General features: G+C 41.5%; 1 protein-coding gene across 1 annotated transcript in view; it reads left to right on the top strand.

The window, feature by feature from the left end:
- PCSK2 (proprotein convertase subtilisin/kexin type 2) overlaps window positions 1-18,373 on the top strand; it is a 364,203-nt gene that overhangs the window by 221,846 nt on the left and 123,984 nt on the right. The window contains exon 5 of the mRNA XM_090286024.1: window positions 2,869-2,906. Within this exon, the coding sequence (XP_090142150.1) occupies window positions 2,869-2,906 (38 nt within the window). The remainder of the gene's footprint in view (window positions 1-2,868; window positions 2,907-18,373) is intronic.

Below are 18,373 nucleotides of genomic sequence, written 5' to 3'. Positions count from 1 at the left end.
AAGCTACAGAGCCTGGGCAGGGTGATATGGAGGGTCTGCTGTTGCCCATGCAGCAGACCCCCCCTCTCTTCGCAGCTGAAGGATCCAAGGGAAAGACGGAGTCAATACAGCTTGGCTTCAGGTGCGCCACAGGAGTTGCCGGTGTTGACTACAACGTCAAACCGCCTTAGGGACTCCGGCTCTGGATTTTCTGTCGGGGTTTACTCCCTTAGCCTTTCCCCTGAAGAGGTATGCCGCAAGGCAGCGGAGGTTTTTTGGAGTCAGAGTTTTCCTTCTCTGATGTGCCCTGACTGGAAGATCGAACCAGCGACACTTAGCTCGCAGGCCGACGCTCAATCCACTGAGCCAAACCAGCCAGGGACTAAACCTAATTAAAGCTGTTTTAATTAGGCTAAATTTATCTTGTTTTAATTCTAGTTTCCTTTTGATCTCAAATTATTTCTTTGCTCAATATTTTCCCTTCCTAGAAAAGAGACTACTGTTTCTTGGAAAATTCCTCTCCAAAACAACTTACATTGTCAGAACATGGAGTTATGTTTTAAAAATTGACTCCCCATGCATGGGTTTGAAGTTATGGTAGGACTGTCTCCCTGAGTCTCCCATAGTGTCTTATACCAGAGGAATTGCAGGCACTGAAGAGGGCTGAACAGTAAAAAAGAGAAAAAAAATTGACTCTATTAGAAAAAATATATATTTTCTGTGTGTGCATGTGTGTGTGTCATTTTCCTTTTACTTTACCTGTATATTATGAAATTTTTTGCCTAACAGTGAGGTCACAAAATTTAACCAATATGTGCAAATAGAAACAATAATTTAATTTCAATACAACATTCTAAAACCAAGTAGATTTTAAAAAATGTCTGCTCTTCAGAATTATTCACATAACTCTTGTGATGTGGTAGATAATGGTACTAATGATGATGATAGAAACATACTTTAGCAAGTGTTTATTTACTACAAGCTAAACACTTTCAGTGAATTGGCTCTAATTTTGAAAATAGCTTTGCAAGGTAAATAATATCTCCATTTCAAAGAAGAAAAACCAAGGTTCAGAGAGATTATGTCATTTGGCCAAAACCACACAAATATTACAGTATCGGAGCCTGAAATGAAACTGGTTATGTTGATCCCACAGTCTGTGTGCTCATCCCCAATTTAACCCACAGCCTAAACTAGCCATCTCTGAATTAGGGTCCAGAACACAGGTCTGCATACATTTAAAACGTTAGTCTTTAAGTCTTCTGACCCCTGTCCTTTAACAGTCCTTGAAAGGGGAGTGGGAGGAGGAGACAGAGAATAGTGGGCAGGAATTGACCAGCTATATTCTCCCAAGCTATAGAAATCAGTGTGTAACAATAACGGTTTTGGATATCAAAATATAAGCAATGAGATATAAACCATATTCTGTAGAACAGTGACCCCCAGTCCAGAAAGTAGTTAGCAGAAATTACCTGTGCAACCAGAAAAAACAAACAAACAAACAAAGAAAAAATGTTTAGAAATACAGCTGACCCTTGAAGAATGCTGTTTTTGATTGCATGGGTCCGCTTATAAGCAGGCTTTTCTATTGGTAAGCACAGTTCAAACCTGCATTCTTCAAGGGTCAAATGGTGGTTGGGAAGCCACACATGAGGAGAGTTGACATAAGTTATATGTTAATTTTCAACCGCCCAAGCTGTTGGCTGCTCTAGCCCTGCATGGTTCCAGGGTCAACTGTATACATCCTGATACAAGTTATTTTTTGCAGAACAAAGCTATAACTATGACCTGGTCTTAGTATTCATGCATAGATGACAGCTATAAGAGACTTAATAATACTCTGACTTTAAAATAGTACAACCCAATAAAGTTGTTAAATACCATTAGGACAAGCACACCACACTCTTCTCACCTCCAGGAGATTAAGAAGAAAGTAAGCACAGAGAGGCCAAACATTTTGCCTGAAATCCTGCAGCCAGTTGGCAGCGTGGCTGGAATTCAAACTCAAATCTTGGATTCTAAAACCTACACTTATGACAATTATGCTAGGTACTGCAGGAACCTGGACAGCTTCTTGGAGGGCTGGATGCTCAGGTGTAACTACTACAATGATTATATGGCTCTCAGACATGGAGGGTAACTTTTCAATTTGCCCTTGAAGTACAGGGTGCTTTCTGAGGCCCACGTGTCTGATAGAAGCCAGCAGCTCAAGGACCATAATTCTACCATTGGAATAACTATTGGGTAATAAGGTAGTCCACATGCAGGAGAAAGCATAGGACCCTTGCTGGGAGACTAGAGGTCTTGGGCTTCCAGAAAAGCCACATTCTGGAAAGACAAGCATCAATTCCCACTCCAGACACCTCGCAGGAGACCATCTGCCCTTTGCCTAATAACATTTCTTGCCCAGCCATGTTACTCTTATTATCTCAATGCCAGAGAACCATCTCCTAATCAACTGCTGTCCAGCCCCTGTTAAATAATAATTGCTTTTCCTCCCCTGGGCCATTTCATTTCAGAAGAAATGCCAGTTGATGCTTTAGAAATGTCAAGATTTCTACAAATCTCTCTTAGATCACTACCCTAATGAGCCATCTATCTTATACACACTAAGCCCCTTTCTGCTGACATTTGTGGCAGAAGTGTTATTCTGAGGCTCCAAGTTCTAATTGGCTTCACTCCTCTGATGCATCTGGTGACAGCTGTCTCTCCACTTGGGCAGTGTAGCCCACCCACTCTCTCTCAGGAAGTGAAACACAAGGCTGGGGCCTCAGGCACAGTGTCTCCTAGTGGCAGCACATAAAAAAGGGGATCTTTCTAGAATAGCTTTCCTGAGGACAGCAGCAGGTATTAACCTTTCATTCCTGTGCTATTGTCATTTTTTCACAGGAATTGACTATCTCCACCCGGACCTGGCCTCGAACTATGTAAGTAAAAGCTGACCTGTGTGGGGAAGCATGTGCATCTTAAGTGTTCTGGTGTCTCTTGTTATCAGCAACATCCACGTGCACATGCACACACACATGCACAGAGGACACGCACATGGGGATATGTGCATGCATGCATCTGCATGCACACTTAAGCTGACACAGCTCGAGAAAAAGAAACAGACAAAGCATGGGGTCTGGCAACAGAAAAAGCTGGTGGCTTTCTGAGAAGAAAAGAAGGAAACTTGAGGTCTGAAAGAACAGACTGCCAAGAAAAAAGGTACAGGGAGGGGCAAATAAGAGAGGACCTTGGCAAGTTTTAAAATTAACTCTAGCTAAGGATATTGAATTGAAGGATGGAAATGAGCCATTTGGGTTTTTGCTGGATAAAACTGATGGCAAAATGCCAAAGAAGTGTAGTAACTTACATTACAACCATAGCTGTATGAAAGCAAGAGCATCATCTTTTTTATTATTTTTGTGCTTATGAGCACTGCATACTTACTGTTCCCCACAACACTATGTAGAGCATTTAGTTTACCTTGACAAGTAAGAAAGGCATGGTAAATGCTGTTGGGTTAGAACCACATGCTCTGACTTTGACCCAGCAAGTCACTCTGCTTCGCTGACAAAACATACAACACCTTTAAAGACAGACAAGCAATTGCTTTATTTTAACCACAGGAAGTCAAGCACTGATGTATTCACTTAAAATTATCTAAACCACTACTCAGCTACACGTTCATAAGCTACAGATCTAAGTATAAAATGTTATTTTAGTAGTTGAAGAGATCATATTTTAGAGAACACGTTCTTCAGTAAATAAAAGGTGGTTAACAAGCAGAGGTGTTTGGGGGTCCACGTTCTGGGTCATTTGTCTAGGAAGATGTGTGTGTCCACATTACAAAAAGAGAACGGAGATTTTCCATGTGTTTAGTGCATTGGGCAAGGAAACAGCATCTGTGGGCTGGATTTCTATTTACTGCATGGGTCTTATAAATCTACAAAAATATACATTGAGCTGGGCATCATTTTAATAATTTTTTTAAAAGTTAAATGAAGCATTTGCACAGTCCAGCCAATATGCACTCAAAGAGACATGACAGAAATGAATCCAAACTCTATTCCAAGAGATGAGAATTCACTCCTGTAGATAAGACAATAAAGAACCACCTATGAATTGTAGATTCTGCCTCAGTGGCCCATCTGCAGAGTCTAAGGAAATGGTTTTCCTCTCCTTCCTGTGTCCTTTTCCCCCCACTGCAGGCACATATGGAGCTGTCTGCCTGTCTGTCTCTTTTGCTTCTTTACAAGGACTGCCCCACATAGAGCTTTGTTTGCCTCCTCTAATACCCTCCCTTTCTCTGCCTCCCCTTCTCTGCCTCCCCAGTAACTGCAGGGCCCTGGAGAGTTCTCCAAAAGGGAGATTGAAAAGCGCATGTGTTCCATTTTCTCCATTGCTCTGATACTCAGAGGCTTTTCCTTAGACAGAAATGGCAGAGAAAATAGCCTGCAGGGGGTGGCACACAGAGGCATTGTATTCTCCTCTCAGCTGAGCTGTAGCTGCACAAGATTTCTCCCATCTCCAGGAACCAGCACCTCACAGAGCAGCCAAACAGTATTCTGCTCACTTTCACAAACCTGTGTTGCTCCATCTTGCAGCTTGTAGGGCTTCAAGGTGGGGTGGCTGCCAGTCAGTCTGGAAAACTGGCCTCACTCCTGCCAGTCCAGTCCTCGCAAAAGCCACTTACACAGAGATTGACCTGGGCATCCTTCCCTTCTTTCTGCCTAGTCCAGATGTTTCTGTGAGGGGCTGCTTCTGATGCCAATTACCAGATTAGAAGAGATAATAATTCAAGAGGGAAAAAAGTCTCTGGGGCACTGCTAAACTGAAGGTACAATGCTAATCAACATTAGATTCAGCTGCCAAAACCCTAAGCTGAAATGGGAAAGTAAGGTATTCAAGTTGCAAGGTACCAGCTCCTCTCAACTCTGCAATATCAGAATGTACCTGAAAAAGTCTATGGGTTCTATGAATGTTGTGTTCTTTTTTCTTTTTTTTTTTCTATGCTTCTTTCCAAAAGACATTTTTCTAATTAAAAATAAATATATGTTCTCTGTAGAAAATTTAGAAAAGTATAAAACAAGTCAAAACAAACCATTTCACCATTCTTAATATTGTAACATATTTTTGAACTTTTATTTCTGCATGTATATTTTTAATGAAACGGGGCTCTTGTGACATATACAGAATGTCCTTTCCACTTGTTATGTCATGAACAATTTTATATCATTAAATATTCTTCAGAACATGATTATAGGGCTATACATCATTTCCTCACACTGCAATTTACTTAAACTCTTTAATCCCCAATTGTTGGACAACTGGGTTGTTTCCAATGGGCATATCATTCTCAGAGGAAGTGTGACAGATAGACAAGAGTAGTAGAGGGACTCTAAACCACAACCTACTAAGGAAAGCTGAAAGATGGGAGAAAGAAACAACTTAAAGGGCACATTAAATATATTTTTAAATATTTCCAATTCTCTATGTGGGATAAGGCATTCAAGTAATTCAGTAATTTCTCCCAATAAAATTTCCACCAGCGGGTGACAACTGCAGGAGAAAGATTTTAGTTCAGTTCAAGGAAGAACTGTCTAATTATTGTGGTTAATAAGTAGAAGGAATTAGGTCTCCCAGAAAGTAATGAGTTCTCTGTATATGAAAATGTTTAAGAGGAGTGTCGATGACCAGTTTGCAGGGATGTTGTTGAGGAGATGATAATGTCCACACTAATCTTAAAGTAGATGACATGTAAAAATTGAACAGAAAATGTAAGTTCTGTACAAAACTGTGTTTTTACATCTTTTATCCAGAGGAAGGTCCTAGTCTTTAATATGTATCAAATGCTTGGAACCTTACAAAAAATATATCTAATTACATAGCAGATTACAAATTATGTAATCTAATCACAGATTTTCTGTATCTCTGCTATAAGTGAGAAAACTGAACATCCAAATATCTCACTCTTTTTTTGGAGGGAGGGGTACAGTGAACTTGATGGTGCATGACAAGGTAGGGCTCCCTAAGCCTCTCTTCTCTTTAGAGGGTCTAGGATGAAAACTGGAGGTTAGGATATTCTCAGTGTGTTGGGGGATCTATTTGAGGCAAGGACTCCCCAACATCTAAGGGCTTCTCTTCCTGTCGCTAGGGCTGGTGGTCCAGGGGTCTCTTATTCCTTGGTGGCCATGTGGACCACAAGGTCCACCACCTTGTTGCTGTAGCCATATTCATTGTCATACCAAGAAATGAGCTTGACAAAATGGTCATTGAGGGCAATGCCAGTCCCAGCATCAAAGGTCGAGGAATGGGTGTCACTGTTAAAGTCACAGGAGAAAATCTGGTCCTCAGTATAGCGCAGGATGCACTTGAGAGGGCCCTCTGATGCCTGCTTCACTACCTTCTTGATGTCATTGTATTTGGCATCTTTCTCCAGGTGGCAGGTCAGATCCAAAACCAACACATTGGTGGTGGAGACATGGAAGGCCATGCCAGTGAGCTTCCAATTCAGCTCAGGAATGGCCTTGCCCACAACCTTGGTGGTGCCAGTAGATGCAGAGATGATATTCTGGGCAGCCCCTCAGCCATCACACCACAGCTTCCCAGAGGGGCTAGCTATGGTCTTCTGGGTGTAACTGATGGCATGGACTGTGATCATGAGTCCCTTCACAATGCCAAAGTTGTCAAAGATGACCTTGGCCAGGGGGGCCAAGCAGTTCGTGGTGCAGGAGGTATTGCTAACAATCTTCATGGAGTTGTCATACTTGTCATGTTTCACACCTATCACAAACAAGGGGGCTCCACACTTCAAGTGAGCCCCAGCCTTCTCCATGGTAGTGAAGACACCAGTGGACTCCACAACATATTCAGCACCAGCATCACCCCATTTGATGTTGGTGGGATCTCGCTCCTGGAAGATAGTGATGGACTTTCCATGACAATAAGCTTCCTGTTCTCAGCCTTGACTGTGCCTTTGAACTTGCTATGAGTAGAATCATACTGGAACATAAAGACCATGTAGTGGAAGTCAATGAAGGGATCATTGATGGTGACAATATCCACTTTGCCAGAGTAAAAAGCAGGCCTGGTAACCAGGAGCTCTATATGGCCAAATCCGTTCACTCCAACCTTCACCATCATGTCTCAGGGTTGATGCTGGCATTGCATAGGAATACACAGCTGTCTGTTGAACAGGAGGAGCAGAGAGCCCCAAATATCTCATTCTGAATTTCTCAGCAGAGAAGCTGAACCTGAACTGGTTTTTACCAGTCCCAGTGTCTCTCTCACCCTGTGCAGAGTTGAGTGTGACAACTTTAAAGCTACTAGTGAAATTTATCTTTTTTTATTTTTAATTAAAAATTTATACTATAATTAGCAGAATGAGGATGGTAAGTGGAGGAGACCTGCCCAGGAGAGCAATGAAATCAGTGGACAGTAATAAGCTCAAAAATTGTTTGAGCAAAGTATTAACAGACAGCTTCACACCTTGTTAGGTGACTTAATGGCTTGGATGTGATGAGCTAGCCTGATGCCCTTCTAGTGAAATGTACTTTGGGGAGGTCTGTGTTTGGGTTCCTTCAGAAGCAGACCCTGAGTTTGAGTGCAAGTAGTTTATTTGAGAGGTGATCCCAGGAAACAAAAAATAGAGTGGGGAATGAAACATGGAAGGGAAGGCAGCTAATAAACAATGCCTATTCAAACAAGGGAGCAGCTGGAACTTCATCCCACTGGGGAGTCTGAGGGATAGTATAAAATATGTGCCAGAGTTATCCCACCCAGGATGTGATATCCTAGGAAGCTGGAGTATTTATACAGCAACCTCTGTCAGTCATTGGTTGAGAGCTGGTCCCAGCAGGTGTTAAAATTGCAGCACATCCTATCTTCCCACAGCCCTTGTCAAAAAGATGCAGGTACAGACACCCAGACCTCATGAGAGGATAGGCCAAAGGGATATGGGCCAGGTACTTGCAATATCTGCCTCAGAGATGATGACTCAGAAATTTATTAAAGGTTAAAACAAACAGAAATGTGCTGTTTGGAGAGAATTTCTTCTTGCTATCAATTATTTTCAGGGAGAAATGAAAACTCTAGCAGAGGTTCCTAGACAAAGATGATAAACATTTATTCATAATCAGACCAGGTAAAATGTTTCCCAAACCAGAATTATTTTCAAAGCTTGTTTGTTTGTATATTTAAAAAGAATGAGTATACTAGTATTCCGGTGTTCTTTCCATTTAAACTGAGAATTAAAGTCCTTTGAAAACACAAATCAATATATAAATTTGAGTCATTGGTGTTAATTTAATTCAACAAATTTACATTCAATCTGTTGACAGTTAGGAGCAAAAGATAATAATAGCTGCTTGAATTATTATTCTATTGTCCTATAATTGAATTTAATCTGAGGGATCCAGTCCCACTGGTAAATGCTCACTATCCCAAATAATTAAACTTCTCCTTTTTCCATCCCAATAGTAGTAATATGAAATAAGTATTGGCCAGGACGCCAAGTCAAAATCAGAGTTCCTTTACTCCATCCTTTCTGTGCAATCTGGATATACACTCAAATACACTCTGATTGTTGTGTATCAGACCTGCTATGTGCAAGCCCCAGAGGAAGAGAGAGAAGCCAGAGGTCAGTAAGAATACTAGTGTAGGATGTGTCTCACAGATGAGGGGCCAGCAAGCTAAAAGGCTGTTCATCGGTTTACTGTGTCGCCCCACCCAGTGATAATCATGTGCCTGTGTTCACAGCATTGGTTCAAGTCCAGCAGTCCTTCCAGGAATAGAGGAGAAATTTTCCAAGAATATGACAGATGTGACTGAGGTTTCAGCTCCCACAGGGTGGGTGTGGTTGGAGCCAGGCATCTCCTGCTTTGACCAAAGCCTGCTCTGCTGAAGCTACAAAGGTGAAGAAGTGGCTAGTGAGTCTGTTAAATCCGAAGAGTTTTCTTGTTGTGGGTAGGGATTTTCTCAGAGGCAGATCTGAGACAAGGATTGGAAGGCAAGTAGTTTATTTGAGAGGAGACCCCAGGAAACACCAGTTGGGGGGTGGGAGGAGTGATTCCAGAAGGAAGAGCAGCTGGAAAAGGGTGTGTTATAAAGCCCATTACCACTGAGGACAAAGGAGCATACTCTCACCATACAACTCTGGGAAGCAGTGTAGACAGACCCCCTCAAAGTTATCCATCAACTCTTGTCAGTCTAGTTGAGAGATATGTTCCATGAGCAGGCACAAGATTGGGGAGTTGGGTCGCTTGACTCCCCAGCTCTTCTGGTCTGCCCATAATCCAAGAATAATAGGTTCATCAGACAGAGAAAGTCTTCAGGTGAAGAGTTGCAAGTGCTGACAGAAGTCAGCCTGCATGCAAGGGTAAGTGGAAACAGTGGAAACTGAGTTGAACCTGAGTGTGATGCCTGGCTCCCTAATTCATAGTGGTACAACCTTAGACTAACCTATTAAATCTCTCTGAACTTTTATTTCCTCACTTTTGAAATGGGAAAAGTGAATATCAGATTTACTGTGCGGTACCATTGAGGTACCATGTGTGGGGGGTGTGCCAGATAACTGATGCTCAATAAACATTGATTTTCCCTCTCAAAAAAGCTGAGATTACAACTGTGCACAATGACAGGTTGTCATTGATGAAGAGGAAGCATGATCATGCCTCAGGAAACTGGTGGAATTGCTCAGTGCCCTCCCCAGTAAGCTCAAAGTTCTCAAAAAAGAGGAAAAGGGCACCTTATCCAGACTAAGTGTAAGATTTTGAGGCTAGGAAAGCAAAGACCAAAGAGCAAAGGTTACCAAGATAAATCTCAAAGATTTATTTGAAAATATAAAAGGTTCATTTTTAAAAGAACATCCAACGAACAAAAGATAAAAGGAGAGAGAAGACCCATTGCCCATGACCAGGGATGTAAAAATGAAGAAGAGTGTCTCAGACACTGCAGAATTTCTTATCTACTCATCTGTCTCAGCTTTTTGAGCTAAAAGGATATTCATGGATATTCATAAGGGAGGCCTAATCCTCAAAGTGAATGAAGGGATTCTAAAATGGCAATTTTTCCAACTGAAGTTTCCTCCAGGCCATGGAAATGACATCTCCTAATCACAGAGTGGGACACCAGCTTTGGCCCTGATGACAGGAAGGATGGACTGCTTCTTGAACTAGGGCCTCCATCTTTCATCTTGGAAACTGTGGGTCACCCTCTGAGCAGGTCCAAGATCCTGTGCTGAGAATCTGTACAGATTCACATGCTTCTTCTTGAGATTTCCCCACAAATTCTTATTTACAGCAAATATTGAAGATTGCATTGGCTCCAACTCTTCATCTTTCCCTAGACCTCAGCTTCTGCCATGGGGCTTTGCAGACCTCCCTCTAAAAGGGGGAGGTATATTTCCCATCCCTTGAGTTGGGCCATGTGACAAAATTATACATAAGTGTCGGTGCCAGTTCAGAGGCCTTAAAAGGCCTTTTGTGTTCCCACATTCCCTCCTATGCCTCTACCATCTTCATTATAAGAGCATCCCCAGACTAGCCCACTGGACCCAGGAGGAAAATGAGAGAAATGTGGAAAAAAGCCACCCAAGCTGTCAAAGCCCAAAGCACAGCCACCTAGGTCAACCTACAGAACTGCAGTAAGAAGCAGATCTGCCTTGCAGAGGAGTTCTGCCAATACCAGCTGACCCAAGCCAACCACGAGAAGCAAGAAAACTCAGCCAAGATTCTCAGAGCTTCCCAGCTGAGCCTAGCCTAGGTCATCTTTCTCCTAGATTATTGTGATATGCTACTGACATTTTATGGTTGTTTTTACTGTAGCAACTGTTACAGTAATCCACGCTAGACCCCCTCTTTGGTCCTCCCACAGTAATTGATGCCCATTCCGGCCTAAAGAGAATATAGATTTCTCTGGCCCTATTCTAGAGCTACTAAATCAAAATCTTTAGGGATAGGTCTCATAACATGTATTTCTTTGAAAACAGTCCCAGATTTGGATGATTAAGCTCATCATTCACTTTGGCACTTTATTCATTCATTTGTTCATTCGACAATGCTATTTCCTTAAAACATACGGTGATATCAGGACTAGATCACAAGCTCTTTGTAGGAAAGTGTGTTCTGTGTAACATTTGTGTTCCCCTTAACATTTAACACAGTGCTAAGCAGGCATTTAATAAAGACTTGCTAAATTGCATTGACTACTAATTCATCGTTCATACATTGTAAATAAAATCAGGAGCTAAATCATATGATGAACCTCTATCATTGATGATGGGGAACTCTAGCATGCAGAATCCTCTCACTCCCAGCTCTCAGTTACCTCATAGGAGATGCTCCCACCCCATTCCCATTAAATCATTTCCCTGATGAGGGTAATAGAGGACCATAGAACTAACTGAAGTCCATATAGTCAAAGGCCTGAAGGAAATATGAGTATAATTCTCAGTATGGATATTCACATGCAAATAACCAAGAGCTCTTTCATTTCTGGAATGCCTAAAATTCCTGTTTGGTGGAAATGCAGTTAATTTCCCAGATGGGGAAAGATGCATTATACCTTTGATTCAGTTCAAAATTTGGAACATTATTTATATTCCAGAGTTGCTATTTTACCAAAAAAAATAAAAGCCTACCACTAAGGACCTGCACTTTTCTCCGAAGAGGAGCTTTTGGAGCACTCTAAAGGGCTACCACAGCAGAGCCTGAAGGAAGTGCCGTTAAGCCCAGCAACCATGTGCACATCAGGTCTCCAAGTGGCAGGTGGCCACAATGATGAAAGGGCACCTGTTGGAGATGGGCTCAGTACTCAACCCTGAATGACTTCAGTGCTGTAAAGTATTGATTGCATGCATTGCTCTAGGTTTTTAGACTAATTAATATTTAAATAGGACATATTAATATTGCATATAAATTTGAGGTTTAAACAATCTTTGTGCCTTTATTCAATGTACTTCTAATGTTGGTAACATCATAGTAGCACTTTATCACCAGGAAGGCACACTGAATATTAGGAGAAAAAGCTTTCTTTTAATCATTTGGACAGACCATCAGTAAAATGTCTATCGCCTGGCTCAACCCATGTAGTAGAGGCATCTGTCTACTTTTACAGGAGTAAACTTTGATATAAAAATGGGAGAAAACAAAATCTTGTTTAACTCTAATGAAACTACTTGTTTGGGTCTAGACTTACAGGTGAAAGCTAAGAAAAAAATCTAATCTATTAATTTTTCACATTGCCCAGTCTTTGTTCCATTGACACTAGCCAACATTTCAGACACTTGTATTAATTTCTTTCTGTATGAAAGATTCTGTATTAGGAACCTGTATTATAAAATGTAAAAAATATGGTTCTTGTACTCAGGGATTTCAAAATTCAATGGGAGACGCACATGTGTGAGTATAGGATTACAATAAATGTGCTCTGTGCTGTCCTGGAAATTAAAACACCGCCCACTATGAGAATGTGGCATGAAGAACAAGCAAGTCAGCCCTGAAAGTTAGAGACAAAGAGATACTTAAAAGCACTTAAAGAATGTTTTCTCGTGTTGCTATAGCATATGAATCCATCTAGAAGCTTGATCTATCTAATTCTGAACACAGGGTGATTGGATTATAACTGATTTGCATCTGGAGATTTGTGTCTATCAAGGAGCCTAGATAAAATTTGCCCACAGAAATCATCTTCTCACCCCAAATTCTCTAAAGGCCAATGACAGAGTCTCACCTCTGCAACTAAATTTAAGTAACTTAAGACCAAAATAATGTCTTCCAATTCTCTTGTTCATGAGAGAACTATAGACTTCATTCCCAAGGAGATCATTAATAGAGATTCTTCCATAAATAAATGACTGAATTGTGGATGGATGGATGGATGGATGTATAAATGAAAGGATGGATGAATGCAATGACACTATTAAGATTTTATTCTGCTTATCACCAAGCAAGCCTGTTCTGGAAAAGTATAGCAATGTTTACATTACATTATAACCTACAAAAGTCATTCATGCAAATATAAAAAAAAATATTTTCTCCACTGCCTTTGTTTCTTTCTTACTCTCTTTCTTATATTAGTATACACTCATTGAATTCTCAACATGTGAAACATTTCACATTTTCCTACTTTGCATTTTTAACCAAGAGAGCAAAAAATAAACCCTGACATGACCAAGCCTTGCTTAGAGCACACCCTACAAATAATTATTTTATAATAATTTGCTGCAGCTATGATGAAAAATGCTGCACATACTAAGGTGACATACATTTTACTCTCTCCCTATCTTCATGTGCCTGTTTCCACAGTGTACTTCCTTAAAGCCACAGTTCTGGTATGAAAGTTAAGGGACTAGACTCCCTGAGTTCAAATCCTTCCCCAGCTACTTGCTAGCTATGTGAACCTAGAAAAGCTAACCTCTCTGTGTCTCACCTCTTCACTGGATTAATATGATACTGATTTTATTGATGGTTATAAGTCAATTAAGTAGTATACATAGGGTCCTTATAAATACTCCCAGAACATAGAACACCCCACATTAATGGGTGCAAGGTGCAAGTTAAGCAACTTACCCAAGGTGACATAGCTAGAACTTAGCAGAGGAAGACATAAATCTAAGGTAGTGAAAACTCAAAGTTCATGCCCTTAAATTCCTCCTCTCTTCCTGCATAAAAGATACACAATGAATTCATATAGGGCATTTTGAAAAATAAATTAAAAGGTGGCATTTACTGTGTTATCCTAATTTTTCATGTTTTCTCTCCACTCTCCTGTTATTACAAAGTATGCCAAATGTTCATGATGAATAGCCTTCTTTTGTTTTGCTTTTAAATCCAACTCTAAGCTAAGTAATAGTTATTGCAGAATGCAAAGTACTTTGAGCACCATTGTCTGTTTGAGAATCCTATTTTAGCTCTAAAGGACACTTTATGAATATAGCCTCATTAGACATAGATGCATGAACCTATAGAAAGTATGAAATTTATGTTTATTTATTGTTAAAGAAGTAAAATATACACAATACACATAAACACACATCAGAGATAGATGGTGAAAGAGATAAGTCTGCTTATTATTATCATTAACTACCATAGATTGGATATCCTGAAAGCATCTGAGATAGGGAAGTGATTTCACTGCATGAGTGTTCCCAGGAGAAGAGGAGGAAGGAAAGATGGTCAGCTGAGGATAGAATCTAGCCTCAACCTGACCCCACAGGGAACTCTGGAGTAGCCACATATAGAGTAGTTCTTTGCCCGAAGAAGAGAATCAGCATTTTGTAAACCTGTGTCAGTCAATCACTGACTTCCAGTAGTTCTTGGGCCCTATGTAACTTCCTGGGCTTGTTGACCCCATTTTTCCAAAGACAATTACTATAAGAAGGACACAGCTGTGACCTTTTCGCAGCCAACACTCCCAGCACTGGAGTTGAGTGTACTCACCCAGTAAAGGGAATCTGGGCAGGTACCACAGCATCACTACCCAGGCATTCCATCTCTGTGTCCTCTTGAGTGAGGACAAGGCCTGTGCCCATTATTCTCCACATCTTCAGTGTTAACACATGACTTGCAACAAAACACGTGGCCAATGACTATTTGTTTGCTGAATGAATGAGTGATATAATGAATGAATGAATGAATGAGTCTATGACTTGATCCTTGAAGCTGTGACTATGTCAGGTTACATGGCAAAAGGGACTTTGCAGATGAAATTAAGATTAACTTGAAGAGGGAGAATTCCCCAGGTCCACCAGATTGAATCACAGGTCCTTAAAAGTGAGAAAGGAAAGCAGAAGAGATGTGATCATGGAAGGAGAAGCAGAAGAGATTAGAAGCACAAGAAGGATATAACCCAGCATTGAAGACAGAGGAAGGGGACACAAGCCAAAGCATACAGGCAGCCCAGAAGCTGGGAATGCCTCTTAGTTCAGAGCCAACAAGGAAATGAGGTCCTCAGTCATAAGGAACTAAATTTTGCCCACAACCTAAATTAATATAGAAAACTAAGTCTTCCCTAAGGCCTTCCAGGAGAAACACCACCCTGCTAACACTTTGATTTTAGCTCCCTGATATGGGTGTCAAACTTCTGACCACAGAACCATAATAAACTGTAACACATTTGTGTTGTTTCACCCTGTTTAAGTGTATAATAACTTTTAAAGCAGAAGTAGAAAACCAACACAGGCCATCTTCCTTGAGAATGGTGTTTTCCCTCTGCCTGGAGGAATGCACAAACCTTGTGAGGGGTTGGGGTGAGGCACTGCTCCTCAGCCACTGTCCCAGCTCTGCAGGCTCAGGGGGTCCCAGGTAAACCAGATCTGTGGCCAGCAATGGCTTGGATGAGCCCAAAACTCTTGCACAAGAAAACCCAGGGGAAAAAAAAGCCCATCAGGCAGCACAGTGAGCAAAAATATGTGGGCTTTGATGTGGATCTATGTAGCCAAAATCCATCCCCTGGGACTTCTCAGTCCTTATTCAGGTACACACAGAGTTCCTCAGTTCTCCCTCACATGCTTTCTCAAAGCTGGAACTGCATAAACTTTAGGTTGATGTGAAGATAATACCAGTGTTTTAATCTCCTTTTGCTGCCTTCAAATTAACACAGTTGAAACAAATGGGAATACAGAAAGGTGGACTTTGTAACACTTCAAGGGATTTAAGAGGTGTTTGGGTCCAGTTCCTCACTCACTACACAGAAGGAAACTGAGGCCCAGCAGGACTATGAAATACCAGAGGTCAGGCAGCAGGTTAGAGTGAGCCAGTGCTGGAACTCGGGTCTCTAACATCCCCAGTCCTGATGCGTGGCTGCACTGCTTCCCACACAGTGCCAGCCCTTAGCACAGCAAGGAGGCACACATCTGGATGCTTCCAAGTGCTCATATTAAGTCTGGCGCAGACAGAAAATCACCTGGGTCCTTCTACAGAGCTTCAAGCCTCTTGTCCCCTCTCAATGCAACCTTCTCCCTACCAGGTCCTCCCAAACCACCTTCTGCCACCTACAATTCCACATTCAGACACCAGAGGGAGCCATCTGGGGCAGGTTATGCCTGTTCTAAATTCTTTGTACCACTTTTTGTGTGCCCCACTCTGGCTTTGGTCCATTTTTTGCCTCCTCTACCAGCACCTTTTGCTCTTTTTGGAGGACTACCCAAGGGATACTGGAGCCAGCTTTGCTCTAAACACAGATACCTGATATGTCTGCAATATCCACCCTCCTCTTGGCACCCATACATCTGAGACTGCCTGTGAGAGCATGGAAACCTTGTCTCACTCTGGCTGGAAAAATGCTTAGTTGTAACTAACCCTCCAGGGCCCCCTGCAGGACATGCACAAAATCACATCTTGGTTTGGCTTTCTCCCCATGCAATTCTGCCTCCCTCACTCCTTCACTGGTTTCCTGGCAGCACAACTTCAATAAGTCACTTGCCCATAGTCTTCATCTCAGTTTGCTGTGGGGATCCTCCTTACTTTTGATCAACCTGGTGCTTCAGGCAAAGCAGTTTTTCATCCTGCATGGCCAAGACGGAGAGAATCTGTGACATAGAAATAGGATTTGCTTCTCAACCATGGTAATCCTGCTGGCTCCCAACCTACAGGAAACTATTGTCCACAAAAGAAAGAACCCTTAATTACTAACCAAAAGAAAGAGCCCTTAATTACTAGCCTACAACTAAAACCTGAAGCCAAGTGCTTGGCTCTGAGCAACTTTTCTCACCATGATGTGAGTTCTGTACTTTGATGGTGAATTCTGTACTTTGAATGTCGCGCACACACAATGAGTGCTCTGCAAGGCAGAAGAATAAGATGTATTACAGTGTGTGGGAGATGTTTTCATTAAGCTATGGGAATAGAAGTCTTATGTTTTATAGCTCAAACATTGCCAATTTTTTAAATAAGAGGTTTGCTGTAAGCTATTCTGGGAACACTAGTTCAAGGATTCCCCTTGAGTCACTGTGAGCAAAATTGAATTGTTTGATCTTCATGGTCCTCAGTTTTCCCATCTGCAAAACAGGGAGATCATCTTCCCTGCTTCAGAATCAAGGGGGTATAATGATTGTCCCTATAACTTATATTAACAATGGGTCTTTCTTAATCTATCAGAAAACATAAAGTGACCTCCCCAGGATGCTAAAGGCACTGATGCCCTCCTGGTACTGATTCTGGACTGCCCTTCCTTCTCTTCTCCATTATACCCCACAGATATACACACACATGTACTCCCTCAAACTTGTAGAGAATGTTTCAGAAGACTCGGTGAAAAGGAGCCTGTCCCTGTGTGGATGCAGCATGCTGACTAGACAGTCACTGAGTTATTTAATGCAGTCAGTACCTTGGGATACTTATGAGGCACTTTACAAACAAAGAATGAATGCTCTGTGAATAAAACCAGAGTCAAAGTTCATAAACACATCAATTAAAAAATAAAAAACCTCACTAGCAATTACAATTATCTTATTATACATGGCAATTTGGTTTGGGAGTTTTCATTTGTTGCTTGTTTGGTCTTAGCTCACGAATCCATCAACACCCTCAGGGAGAGTTGAGTGTTGGTCAACTGAGTATAAGATCCATCTTTTCTCTCACCTCTTTCACCTCTTTTCCTTGCCTTGGTTCTGATATTTTGACCCCTACTGTTTGGTACCTTTTGCCTCCTTGGCTTCTTCTGAACCACAGCAGTCTTAGTACTCAGGACTTGTTGAGTATGTACTATGCACCCAACCTCATGTTTTATATGCTTTATCGCATTTAAATTGGATGTAATCAATGAAGTAGGCACTTTCTTATCTGTCCTCTAGATAGGAAATCGAATATCAGAGAGGTTAGTAAGCTGCCCTAGCTCACACAGCCAGGTGAGGAATGAAATATGAAGTTCACCATCTATCACTTTGACTTTATTCAACTTAGTTCCACTCCAGGCTCCCATGGCTAAACAAAATGACACTGTCATGGAGGCAATGATTAATGTCACAAACATGAGAGTCATTTTTTACTCCTTTCCTCTCTCCCCTCAGCCACCATATCTGTTGGTCCAGTCTACTCTGCAATGCATCTGCTTCTCTCCAGTTCAAACACTGACCTCTTGGACCCCACAAAAGCTTCAGCTTCCTGCTTCCATTCTTGCCCTCTCAAATGCCTTCTCCTCACAATAACCAGAAAGGTCATTACAGAGGAAAGAAAGTACCAGAAGCCACATCACTCCCCCAGTAAAACTCATCTGGTGGCTCCACCTACACTCGGAACACAATCTTTCTTCTTCCTTGTGAGGCTTCACATGTTCTGGCTCCAAGCACCTATTCAGCCTATCTTCTGCTTACTCACTAAATGTTAGACTCTACACGTCCAGGATTGTTCATAATTCAAGACTTAGAAACTTCATACACTCACTTTTCCCACAGTTGAACCCATCTCAATTT

This window comes from Furipterus horrens, unplaced genomic scaffold, assembly GCF_987537825.1.
Source record: "Furipterus horrens unplaced genomic scaffold, mFurHor1.1.pri manual_scaffold_8, whole genome shotgun sequence".
Taxonomy (NCBI): domain Eukaryota; kingdom Metazoa; phylum Chordata; class Mammalia; order Chiroptera; family Furipteridae; genus Furipterus; species Furipterus horrens.
The sequence above is the reverse complement of the archived record's forward strand: the minus strand, read 5'-3'. Positions and strand labels throughout refer to the sequence as shown.